This window comes from Corvus brachyrhynchos, unplaced genomic scaffold (assembly GCF_000691975.1).
Source record: "Corvus brachyrhynchos isolate BGI_N302 unplaced genomic scaffold, ASM69197v1 scaffold44, whole genome shotgun sequence".
In the NCBI taxonomy this organism is placed as follows: Eukaryota; Metazoa; Chordata; class Aves; order Passeriformes; family Corvidae; genus Corvus; species Corvus brachyrhynchos.
The window spans coordinates 6,636,739-6,649,495 of record NW_008238359.1 but is presented as its reverse complement, the minus strand read 5'-3'; the positions used below and the strand labels follow the sequence as shown (position 1 = coordinate 6,649,495).

The following is a 12,757-nucleotide window of genomic DNA, read 5'->3' as shown; positions in this document are numbered from 1 at the left end:
CTTTCCCTTAAATGAACTTCGTAGTGTCAGTATTTTACCTCTAGTGACAGCAGTAAGACAACAGGGTTGCTGTTAGAGCTCCATAATCAAGGATGAGCGTTAAACACAAGAGTCATCGTGGGCAGCCCCTCTAAGGCATCTGAGGATTTGTTCCATATGACTCTTCTGTTGCACATTTTATCTCCTGTTCCCTTGATTTTCCTTTCTTATACTATCTCTTCCTAATTTCTTTCTTTGTTCTCAACTATCATCTCTTCCTTACCTTTTTCTGTACACATCCTCCTAACCCTAACAAATTCAGCTGTTCACAGGCCCCGCTCTGTCTACCCTTCCTGCCACTGAACAGATACTCCCTTACTCCCTTATGAAATCTTTCTTTGTTTCTTCCTAAGGCATTATTTGAATTCAGCAATCATGAAGACAACTTGTATGTTCAGTGTATAAAAATTACCTTAAGTGAACACTAAAGAGAAAGGAGAGCTCTGGAGTGGAAACACTGCCCTGCTTCATAGATGGAACATGTAGGCGTGCACCTTGTCCAGTGGTTTGTTTTCATCCTTTGATCCTTTCACTTTTGATATGGGTGCTATGAGGATAATTTAGGTTATTTAACTTCTGGCATAAACAAAAAGTCTGTCAATATGAAACTGCAAAGAAACAATTTTGTCATTCCTCAGCTACGTACATCAAGTCTGGAAGTGAAAAGTAGCTAGAGTGTTCTCCTCACTGAAACACACATGGGTTTTAGGATTGATACTATGAATATTTCCAGACATGTCATTTTTCACAACTGGAGTTGGCATGGCACAAGAACAATTTGTACTTCCATTTTTGTGGGAACCACTATTTAGACCTAAGGGAGGACTTTATTATTAATACCTGTGGGATATGTTATGCCAAAGTGATTATTTTTTTCTGTCACAATATTACTAATGATTCTCTTTCAGAGACTTTGAAGTGGTACAAAAATGGCCAGTCTATTACAAGATATTTTATACTTATGATCTGTTAATTATGGGGGTTATATTTCCTGTTTCTTTCCAGGTGCAGAGTAGAATGATATTCTAAAATGGTAAATCCTTTTTCAGATTAAGTGATGGTTACCTGAAATATCCTTTTCTGCAACCTCTATCATTATGCATAAATGACCTGAGGTATTTGAATTAGAAGCCCTATAGCAACTCTTGGGACTGTTAAAGAGGTATTCTTCAAAATATGTCTTCACTAGAAGGCATTCCTCTTTGAGATTATTATTAATTTCCCTCACTTTTGCTGCAGAACTCATTTGTCATCTTGTAACTTTTTTACTCAACAAGATGAAGTTATAGATGACAGGAAGATCTTGGGCTTGGGAAGGAATCTTTTGTCATCTGTTCAGATCTGGTTTGGAAAGATGTTACTCTAAAATCTTTATTTTGTTCTGAAAAGCAAGGAGCATACCCCATTAATAAATATTCTAAATGACAAGATGCATTTTCTTCTTTTTGAGGACTCTCTTTCATTTCTTTATATCCCTCAATGGGTAAATAATACCTGCAGTAGGGAGATATTAGCAGAATACAAAAGATCATCAACAAAGACTTCTTTTTCAATAATACTGTCTTGGGAATCACTTCAATCCAAAAAGAGCTTTGAGAGTGCCCAATATGTGTGTGTAGGAATGAAAATGGCATCAGAAAGCTGATACCTTGACATATTTGCCTGGATATGAAGAACTAGAATTTTGCTTTTGAAACTTGGGGAAAAACTTATATGTCATCAGCTGGGTTCATCAATGCACAAAACTGTAACAAGGAAGACCCTCCTAATATGTGTGTCTCAGTCCTCAGCTAATTAAACTGTGATAGTGCCACTGAGTTTAGTAGTGCTCAGTCAGTGTGTGCCTGAAGGGTCTAGGCATCCAAGAGCAAAATGATTCCATCGATCCTGGGAAATTCTCTCCAATCAATGCCAATTTGATTACATGAAAGAGAGTCCTAAAAGGTGATGAGTAAATTTAAAACAGTGCTCAGGACTTCACCTAGGTCTGGTAAAATCTCCAAGAAAGAACAGAAAACCACTATCAGCTTCAGTTCCATTTAGTGTAGAAAATGAGCAGAGTTCCCTCATTTTACTCGATAATCAAACATTTCTTTGAAAAAATCTGGTTACACAAAGCAATAGGTTTCAAGGTATTACTCAGTACAATGCTTAAAAGATTGTTTGGATAGTTATTCAAGTAAACACCAAAGTATTCAGAATCAAAGGAAATATGCACTAGAACTACATAGCATTATTTAAATAGCTCAGAGGGGTTTTGTTTAAAAGAGAGTGAGTCACTGTTGAATTTTAAAGAAATGTGCTATTTAAGTCACCAGTGCATAGAGGGGCCTCTATCATTAACATTTCGCTTCTTGACACTAATTTATAGCACAGTGTAGTATTGCACCAAATCATTGTCAAACAGATAATGCCAACGCGCCACTCAGAGCTTTCACATCAGCCACAAATTGACAGATAACAAGACTGCTTTTGCCCAAATAAAGCAGTGCATCTGTTACAGTCCTAAATGACTTTTTGCATGGGGTGCTCTTCAATTAAGAAAATCAGGAAAGCTGTGTTGGAATGAATCTTCACATACTGAAATATGTAGAAGGAGAGAGTAAAACTACTCATTACCCAGTGAAATTAAAACCATTTCATGGAGGCTATCATGATTCAGCAGTACTCACCAAAAGATATTCTGCCCTCATTTAAAAGCGGGGCTAACAAACCTGACGTTATCAGAAGTGATTCCACAAAGGAGAATACCACATAGCTGGAGTCAAAGCTATATAATTGGTGTAGAGAGGCATCTGGAACATCTGATTCCAGTTATCTTACCAGTTAGTTTCACAGACACTAGGAAGGCCAAAAATATATTAAGTAAATCTTACCTTGAAGTACCAGGAATTATTATCACATATGCTACGCAGCCTTTTTGCAAGGGTCAAAAATACAGGGCTAATTTATCCTCTCCTCATTCTCAAATAACTCGCTATTCCATGTAAGATAAAGGCTGTATATTCCTGCTACAAGAGCTGCTATTATGATATTTCTATGATGATATTTCTATGATGATATTTCTATGATGATATTTCTAGTCAAGACTGCACATCAAAATGTCTCAGTCATGTTACCCTGACCTGGAGAATAGTGCAGATGTTCAAAAACTCCTCTTAATATCTTTCTAATATCATTGCCCTGGATTTCACACAAAAAAATTAACCACCGTAGTTGTTTATGTCTTCCGGAAGGTGTCTTTAAATGGGCCAAACTACACGTACTCCACTTTCCAAGCTTACAAAACTGACCTTTTAAACACATCTCCCCACAAGTACCTGCAGAAAAGCAAGATTTCTTTCCTTTAAGCAAGTAATAAACTGTTCTGAGCAACCAGCAAAGTATTAAAAATAGCCCTAAATACTGTCTTTGGCATATATATATGCTATTTAAGTCTTTAAAATCCTACCAGTATTTTTCTCAAAAGGGCGAAGCTGATAGATGCCCAGTACAAGCCAAAAGTACCCTCCTGAAACAAAACAAGACAGACTATCATCTTCTTAATGAGTAACTAAGCCAGAAGGTTGAGCAGCACTTTCAATCTGTAAACCAGGCAGGTAGCTATGATCACTCAGAAGGAAAGAATAATCACCAGCTAAGCCAGATAATGTTAGGTATATTCAAGATACACTGAATGTTTGTGTTTTGTGCCTAATTCCTCCATACAGCTGTGAACAGCACAATACTAGACAACAGAAGAAACTCACACATAAATTTCTGCACCTTATCATAGACACTTCTCTCGCAAATCTTTTTGAGACTAAAGCTTAATAACTTCGTGTGGCAGTGATACTTTATTTTACCTGAATTTACTATATGATGAAGTACTTCCTAAGTATTTAAACATAAGATATGGCTGTCGAACTAAATGTATTACTCACTTGTTTTTTAATGTATTGTCTTGTCCACTTAAAAAGTTTGTTCTGCATTGTATGATTAGAGAACTGAGAATTGCTCTGTATGCCATTTGCAGAAGTGATAGGACTGACAGCTTTCATCCAGGACTGGGGATCCCTTGTCCTAGCAAGCCAAACACCCTTAGGGGAACCGCAAAATTTTTATTATATAAATCACAGTCATTGTGTTTTATCTGACTAAACTTAAACAAAGATGCTCACGCATCAGGTGTTTCCTTCTCAAGTGATTCACTGGTACCTCAGAAAAAGCCATCAGGTGTCTGGGCTCACATGCTGTTAATTTCCATTCTGTGTCTCCTATGAGCGAAACATGGTAAGCAAGGTAGATTTTTTCCACTGAATTGGATTCAGTCCTGGACCACCAGTGTCTCTAGTTAGTGTATAATTAGACAGCAAGCAGTCCCAAACTGTGCCATAATGAAGTATTTTGGAAACAGGTGTCTACCATCACACTGCATGCTCTGTTTCTGCAAGGAACAGCTGGTTTTCTCCCTTATCTCTTCTATTTTCCCTCTTATGATTTACTGTATCTGTTTTGTTACAATTCAAACACAACCTATTTTGGACCAGAAAATAAGAAAATATGCTTGGATCAGCCTAGAATCTGCCATTCATGGTTTAGAAATATTCCAGTCGAAGCATTATATCATGCATCAGTGCACCATATTTCAGCACCAAAATCTTAGGGTGAGTTTTTTCAGAAGTCTGAATTGAATTTTCTCCAAAAGTCCTCTCTTTTTCCCTCAGGAAAATTTTAAAACACTACTTCTAATGTTGAATATGATTGAAATCCATATAAAATACTGAAAAAGACCAAGTGAATTGAAAACGTGAGAAACTTCTTCAAGGTTTCACTACTGCTATGCTACATTATTAAGAAAGTCCTGGAAAGACACTGAGTTTCCAGACAAATGGGAATCCCCACAAGAATAAACTTCTGTCTTGGTTACATGCCAAGGTCCCCAAGATGCAACTCATGCAATTCCCATTGGCCAGGTATCAAATTTTCACTGGTTGAAAGCCACATACATAAATAAGCAGATAGATTTGAAGTCATGGCCATCAAGCTGTGATCAATTTTAGAGTATATGTGTGCATTATCAGCATGAGGGTTTCAAAGGTAAATGTGAAAGATTCAAATTCCCTATGCCTCAGCAAGATAAGTTGCCTGAAATATGAAATAGGTCTGTTGCTTGACATAGAGCTTCTAGTCCTGTAAAGAAGATGGAGTTCAAGAAAAACTGAGGGATTTTTGTGGAAAGCTGAAGCTGTTTCTCATTCCTCATGTGTACACCCATTGAGAAAGATACTGATCCTGAGCTTCTGGCACAGCATATTCTATTGGGACACATTTTTATAGTACAAGTGCCAATTTTGTCTTCATTTATATGCAGCTTGAACAAATTCTCTGACACATTTTTAACCATGATAAAAGAACACTACACCTCACTTCCAAACTAATTTTTAAAAGCTTTTTACTTACTAGATTTTCCAGGGCATGGCTTATAGGTTCATACTCACAGTTTTCATAACCAAAGGGCTGAGATACTCCTGGTGATCTGATTGGTCATACAGTACACTAAGACTTACCCTCCATCAGGTCCATTGGCTGGCAAAACAAGGCAAAACACAACTTTCCTAAACTCTAGAATAACAGTCACAGATTTCATAAAAGTCATTGGTTCTGCAGTTTCTGCAGGTAGTTGAACTGATTTAAACATGGAAAATATGAAGCTGAATATAGAAGAGGTTGTAATCCCACAGTACTGAGCTCAAGCCTGGTGCACAAGCTCTCGTATGGAGTAATATCCACAGCTTGTGAGAGATGGCAGCATGGCTTGCTTTCCTACTGGAACTTGGTGGAGCCATTCTGTCTTGTATAAAACAAACACTGATTGGGAAAAAAAGAAATAGTTATTTTCTACTCTGGTGAAAAGTAAAATTATTTTTAGTATCAGTCAATGGTAGAGGAGAGGTTTCAGCCCACCTGTCTTATACCCCTCAATACCCTATCAGTCTGTTATAACATATTTACACAAAAAGATCTTTCCAATTCCAGTTTTATTTCACTGTGGGGAAAAAAAATAAGATGCGGGGAACATTATTTGAAATCTTGAACAGAATCGTTTTATAGCATAAAGAAATAATTTAGAGGTGACTTTTAGTGTTTCTAATCTGCTCTTGTGTGTACAGAGAATTAATTGGGAGATTATCAAAGAATGTGAATTGGGAGAACTAATGCTTAAGAAGTTACATTCTAGAAATGACTGGCACCATCTTTGAACTGTAACAATGATCAGCTTTTAGCCATTGCCCACCCCAATGCAATAAATCCTTGTGGAAACTGAAAAGTGGAAAAGCTGCTCAAAGCAGGACCACAGATTACTGTAGGGCAAAAGATGCCACTGAAAACTCCTTGCGTACCAAAAAATAAGTTAATTTCTCCAGATGCTCTTTAATAGGACCATTGATGACAAATTGCACAAAAGTGGTTAGATGCCTCTGCATTTTGAGTTGATGGTAGAAAAGTGAGGCGTAAGCTTCTTACATGACTTCATGTAATTAGAGCAGATAACAATTTACATGAGGTGAAGGTTTGGCCCAATGGGTATTGTTCCTATTTGAAAAAATAAAATCTAGGCATACTGATACAATAAGATATTATTTGTTTGCTTCATAGCCTTGCTAAAATTTAATTTTGATGCATGGAGGATAAAAAAAATTGGATCTTCAGAGAAATTCATTATCCTTTTGATGGATTAGTCTGCATTTATTAATGAATCAGTTCCCAAAGGGATCATTTGGAGCTATTTTAATCTAATATGCTACAAAAATTTAGATTGAGAGGTTATTGAATAGTTTGAGTCCTTCACTTTTCCCTAAATAATTTAGTCTTGGTGTCATTTTGGACAAGTTTGATACTGTGATTAATTAAACTTCAAATACTTTTAAATGACTGAAGAATATTTTATAAAACTCAGTGAAAGGTATTACTGAAAGCTTTTGATAAATTGTTGCTAAAACATTCCATCTGTATAATGAGTTTATACTCTTAAATGACCTTATTACAATGGTTTTTGTGTACAGTGCTAGCGTTGTTGTTTTGAATTTTCCCCTCAACTTAAATTTAATTAAAATATTGATTGATTGATTGATTGATTGATATAATTTTTTTGGCTGCATTAACTGAGCACATGTCTTCAAGCCTAATATTTGGCATTATTTATATTATTAAGACACTGTTACCATCATTTTGAAACAAATATCATATGTGAAGTCTGGATATTAAATGACATTGTGAACAGTTCCCTACTTACTGTTACCCAAATATGCTCTAGGTTGCAAAATGCAGTCTTGCTAGTGTACTGCGAAAAAGAATAGGAAGAAACAGTGAAGATGGGACGCAACAATTCTATATTTTTTTTTGAAAGCATTTCTATCTTTTAATAGCAGTGTCTATCCCTTTTACATATTGTTTTTCATCTTCAAGCCTGTATCCCAAAATTCTGATGACAAAAAAATGCCACCATGTACTATATCACTACTGTCCTTATCACACATGCTGGAGAGCACTCGGAGAAGCCGCGCAGATGTTCTCATGTTCATTGGCATGCACGATGTAGGTCCTGTCTGCCAGGTTTGTCTACCAAAGGAAATTCTGCTTCATTCTAGAGCAAACTTTGATATGAACTGGCATTGTAATTAATTTGATGCACTGTAATTAATCTGATAAACAGAAGACTAGGACATGCACCCTCCCTCCAAGGTCCATCAAGTCACAAAGCAGTCTGCCACTGTGGAAACACCTATATGAATTACAGTGAATGGTATTTGTACTTGTATCCTGAATGTTGATGTGGACTGGTGGAAGAGCTGGCATTTCATCTGGCTGAGAGCTGTGTTTGGTGACAGATAGTTTTTCATGACGGTGACTGAAATTTAAGGCAGATGTCTGTTAAATTTATAAACACAAGGGTGTTTTAATCTGCTGTAGTTTTGGCTATAGCATTATATATTGAACCTTTATATAGGTAAGACCCTACTGTAGAAATATCCTATACAATGGTATGTCCAGCATTTTGGAAAAACCCTTTCTGGAACAATGGAAATAAACAGACTGGTAGTATTTTGCTATCAGTCTAATCTTCCCTTGAGCCAGTATAATGCTTTGTTTATCATTCCATCAAAAATGTCATTTTAATTCAGCAGCTGCAATTAAATATGATTGCTTAATTAGAATAAGCTTTTTAAAAAAGTAAAATATTTTGCTGCATTTGAAAAAAATCAATTGTAAGTTTGGCTCTAAAGCAATTTTACTTGCTGAAATTGTGTTAATAAGAAAGTAATGTTTATATGTCAATTTTTTTTAAAAGAAAAAAGTGGCATGCTTAATTATATGCAATTTATTTTAGCCATTAAATAAATGGGAAATTTTGACCAAATAAACAGAGACCCTTTTCAAAATACTCAGAGCAATATGCTGCAATTTCAAGATACCATGACCAATCTCACAGAATCGATTTTCAAGAACACAGCATGTTTGTAGTTCAAAGCAGCCCCTGCAGTAGCAACACTAAATCACTAAATATTGTTCGTATTTCATTCTTTAGCATTTATGCAGAGATCATTAAACATATAATGTCTTACCTAATCTAAAGGCTATGAAATGTAAGTTCTGCTGCTATGAAATGTAAGTTCTTCATCATTTCTTAATATCAAGACCAAGGAACATTGCATGTGAAAAATACTACTTCTATGTAAGTTAACAGTGTCAAGCACACATTGGGTGCTCAATAACACTTCTGCATGGCCGTATGAGATTGCATTTGAAATAGGGATTAATGACAGCTCTCTGTCTCCAACACAACAAATTACCTTTGCTTTGCATTTTAAAAACCCAAAGATACCCTGAGATATCTTCATTTAGTTAAACATTTTTCTGAAAAAAGAGAAACAAAAACCCCTTATGTCTAAGAGTAAAAACCAGTTTCTAATTGCTCTTTTTTTTTTTTTTTTTTTTTTTTTTTTTTTTCAGAGAACAGATTGTTTGAAACAACTATTTTTTGCTATTGCAAGCTCTTGCCTTTTGGGAATTCTTTCACCCTGTGTAGTGTGGACATTTTAACAGAACCTGCTCATTACCACCCACATTCTAACCATAGATTATTTTTCAAGGATTTCACAATATCTTTGACCAAACTATTCACAAATGTAAGCTATGGCACACCTTCTAGGTCTGCCTGTCAACATCCTCCAGATAGGGGATGTGCAGCCCTATGAAATGCACTGCTGATCAAGGTATCCAACACCTTCTGCATGGAAATTGAGAAAGAGCAGAGGTAGGAGGGGCCATGAACATACCTGAGTCTCACCCTAACATGAAGTCAAGACCATCAGGATACCAGCACCTGGATCTACTGTGAAGGCATAGTCTAAAAACGCCCATATCTAGAGACTCTTGTCAGCACAGGAACAAAATTAATAAATAATTAATAATAAATAATAATAATAATAATGTAGGGATCTGTACCTACACACACATAAAATCTGATTTCTACAGCATTTTAGTGAATCACTACTGATCTTATTCAGATTCCCATATTCCCCTTTTGTTTCCCATGGCATCCGTTAGTATTGGTCTACAAGAGGAGTTTTGTTGGAAGGTGAAGAAGGCAAGAAAAAGGTCTAGAAGTCCTTCAAACCTGAGCAGATTCACTGGTATTTCCTACCATTTATCACATGTACATTGAGTTCACTAAAAGCCAAGGCAGTACAGTCATGGTTTCTCAGCCCAGGAGTAAATTTCTTTCTCTCTCCTGAGGCCCTCTGGAGAGAGCAGAGTACTGCTGTATAAGATAGAGAGATGTGACCAAGTATTTGGCAAATGGACAAGCTCTGCAGTGACTGAGTTACTGGGAATTACTCCCCAAATCTCCTGTCACTAATCAGCACTTATAAAACATATTAGTATTTATCATTAAATATCTTCCTTAAGACAGCTTGCTCCAGTGCAAAAACAAATGACGCAGATCATAATTTCCCACCAAAAGATGTGAAAAAAACCATTAAAGATGACCCAAAGTATTATAAATCATTTAACAGAATTGGAATTGGAGAAAAGGAGAAAATAAATTTGTTCTTACAAATACTGTTTACACAGTATGTTTTATGCCTCCTCCAAAAATACCATAAAGCCAAAATACCTTTTACTTTTCACTTTAGTATTTCTTATGTCAACTGCAAAGAAATGTCTGAGGGTTTTCCCTCTCAAAAGACTGGCTCTTTTAAAGCAAACCTTGGTTTTAACAACCTGAAAGCGGACATTTTTCAAGACATTCTGCAAGACATTCTGAGGCAAAAGCATTTCCTGTGCCTGCTCTGAAAGCTGAAAACCTTTTTTATGCAGAATCTTTGGTGTGCCTTTCCGGAATGGTCACTCAAAGAATTTTGGAGGTTCCCCCCAAGAGTTAGATGCACTTAGCGCACTAGGAGGATTGATTAGAGTTTGGTCACCGTTTTCATAATTACATGGACATTTAGCACTGAATGAATGGCAATGTAGCAGTTACTATGGGTCAAGACTTTGAGGTATTATGAGACAATGTATGGTTTCTGGTGGTGCAATTTGCTCTTGAGTGGATGGATAAACTTGAGGGATTCATAACAGTGTCTCTGCTGATTTTCATGGTAGTGAAAATTATGCTAATGTGAAATGGACAGTTGTGGGGGCTTATTTATCTGGGTCACATCCATTCTAACCTGGGGTTCTTCAGGATGGAGTTACCAAGGACACCTCTTGTTTCCTTTCATTGGCTACTTTCTAGAATCCTGCTTAGTGTGAGCATTTAGAGTCTCCCAGTTTTTCCTACTTTTGATTTTTCCTTCTGCCTTGCTAGGCAAAATATCTCTTTTGGTTATTTAGTCTAAACATAACTGTATTTCTGTCCTGCTCCTCCTAAATTCTACTTTCTTTGATGTCTAACACCTTCACTCCAAGTTTATTTCCTTTCCTTTTCTGTGAAGTTTCTACACATTCTTTTCTCTCTGCTCTTTTTCTCTGGCTATCCCGATTAATTTTGTATGATCCAGTTTGACTTCATTTGTATTTTTCAGTAAATTTATCTACTCTCTGAGCCCATCCACCTTTTCCTCTGCTCTAGGAATCGCCTTCCATGTAATACATATGTGTCCTGTTCGAGCTTCATGCCTATCTGGGAGCGCTACATACACCACATCCTGGATTGTCTTAAAACCTTGGTAGCCAGTCTGCAAAATTGCTGTTGTTCCTCCTTTCAGTAAGGTTATAATTTGTAAACAAAAGGACTTTGCACTTATACACCTAATTTTACTGTCTCTGGTTCACTCTCAGAATCACTAAGCTTCTTCATCAGTGATTTATGTAATACACACTGCATCTGAGGGTCTACTGCAACTGCATCCAATATCTAGTCTCACTTTCTCTGTACTCAGGTTATTTCTCCTTTACAAGGTAGTTCTCTTCAAGGTACTTTTGTTATCCAGATCAGATTAATGAATGAGAAACAAAAAAAGTCCTTTATTCTGTGATTTTAGCAGAATTAAATGCACAAGCTTCCCCCCAGAAGTGTGTTAAATGCCCACAGTGCAGCCCATGGGATTTGGGGGTGGGATATCACAAATTCTTTGAGAAGACACATGCAGGTATTTTTTCAAAATTTTTCTTAAAGAATTTAAATAGGTATTTCAACACCTAGCACAAGAATTTGTACGATTAGGGTGAAGTTCACTACTGGGAGGAGAGACAGTGTGAGATTTGTACATTACTCACATCCCAGTTGAGTGTTCAGTGAGTCAACAATGACCAGGTATTATCTTGTATCCTATCCGGGGACTAATTAGATAATCAAATATTAAACTATTTATCCTAGTGAATTTTTCATCCAAGTGTGAGGTCCTGTACGTAAAATATGCATAGTACTGCACTGGGCTCTAGGGTTGGGGTTATTTCCCTTGACTTTATGTCTAGATCTCAGCAAGCTATCCAACTTTTCTATTTGTTGCCAGTTGAGAGGGAAGTCCCATTCACAACATGAACTGTGAGCCCACACAACTTTTACCCAACCTCTCCACTACACTGGTGCTTGCTTTGAAAAGTGGAACAAGCCATGTATTACAGAGATGTACGACCAGGGAAATAAGTTAGGATTGAGAACATGGCCACCAGCTGATTTCCCACTGATTCTTAATTTAAGTGTTGCTTCCCTTAAACTGGTTCACTCTGTTTGGTCTAACTCCAAAAATTATTAAAGATAAAATGTTAGCATGCTGTTATTCTGTAAAACCATTTGGGTCGTCTTATATAGAGATATAGATATATATAAAGAAAATAGTGAGCACCTATCCTGCATAACCCTGTTTGCTTTAACTCTAGTCTGGGGTTTTATGCAGTTTTTTACCACTCCCACAGCTGCTTTGCACTCTTCTCTACCACTGCCACAGTAGCATTCATGTGCATGGCCCTTTGCACAGCAGCTGTCAAAGAAAGCTGAGCACACAATCACTTCTCTCTGTTTGCTCCTGTTGTTGTCGTGATTTATTAGGTACAAAGGCAGGAGACTGGCCCCCCCGCACAAGTCGGAAATAGAGTGTTTCACCCCAAAAGGGAGTATGGGGAATGGTGGGCGAGCTACAATGACCAGGTAAGCAAAGAGCAAGTGGCCTTAGGTCAGTGTCATATGTCTGTGAACTGAAGGAGCAGCCCTGGACAATTCCAGGCCAGA

The 12,757-nt window shown here is 36.9% G+C and overlaps 1 protein-coding gene across 6 annotated transcripts in view; it reads left to right on the top strand.

Annotated features, from left to right (window-relative positions):
• Nucleotides 1-12,757, top strand: part of GRM5 (glutamate metabotropic receptor 5) — a 247,736-nt gene that overhangs the window by 218,364 nt on the left and 16,615 nt on the right. For 5 of the 6 annotated variants that reach the window (XM_017735964.1, XM_017735963.1, XM_017735967.1 and 2 more), the window contains one exon: nucleotides 12,578-12,676. The exons of the other annotated variant lie outside the window; for it this stretch is intronic. In XM_017735964.1, coding sequence (XP_017591453.1) covers nucleotides 12,578-12,676 — 99 coding nt within the window. The remainder of the gene's footprint in view (nucleotides 1-12,577; nucleotides 12,677-12,757) is intronic. 6 annotated transcript variants of the gene reach the window in all.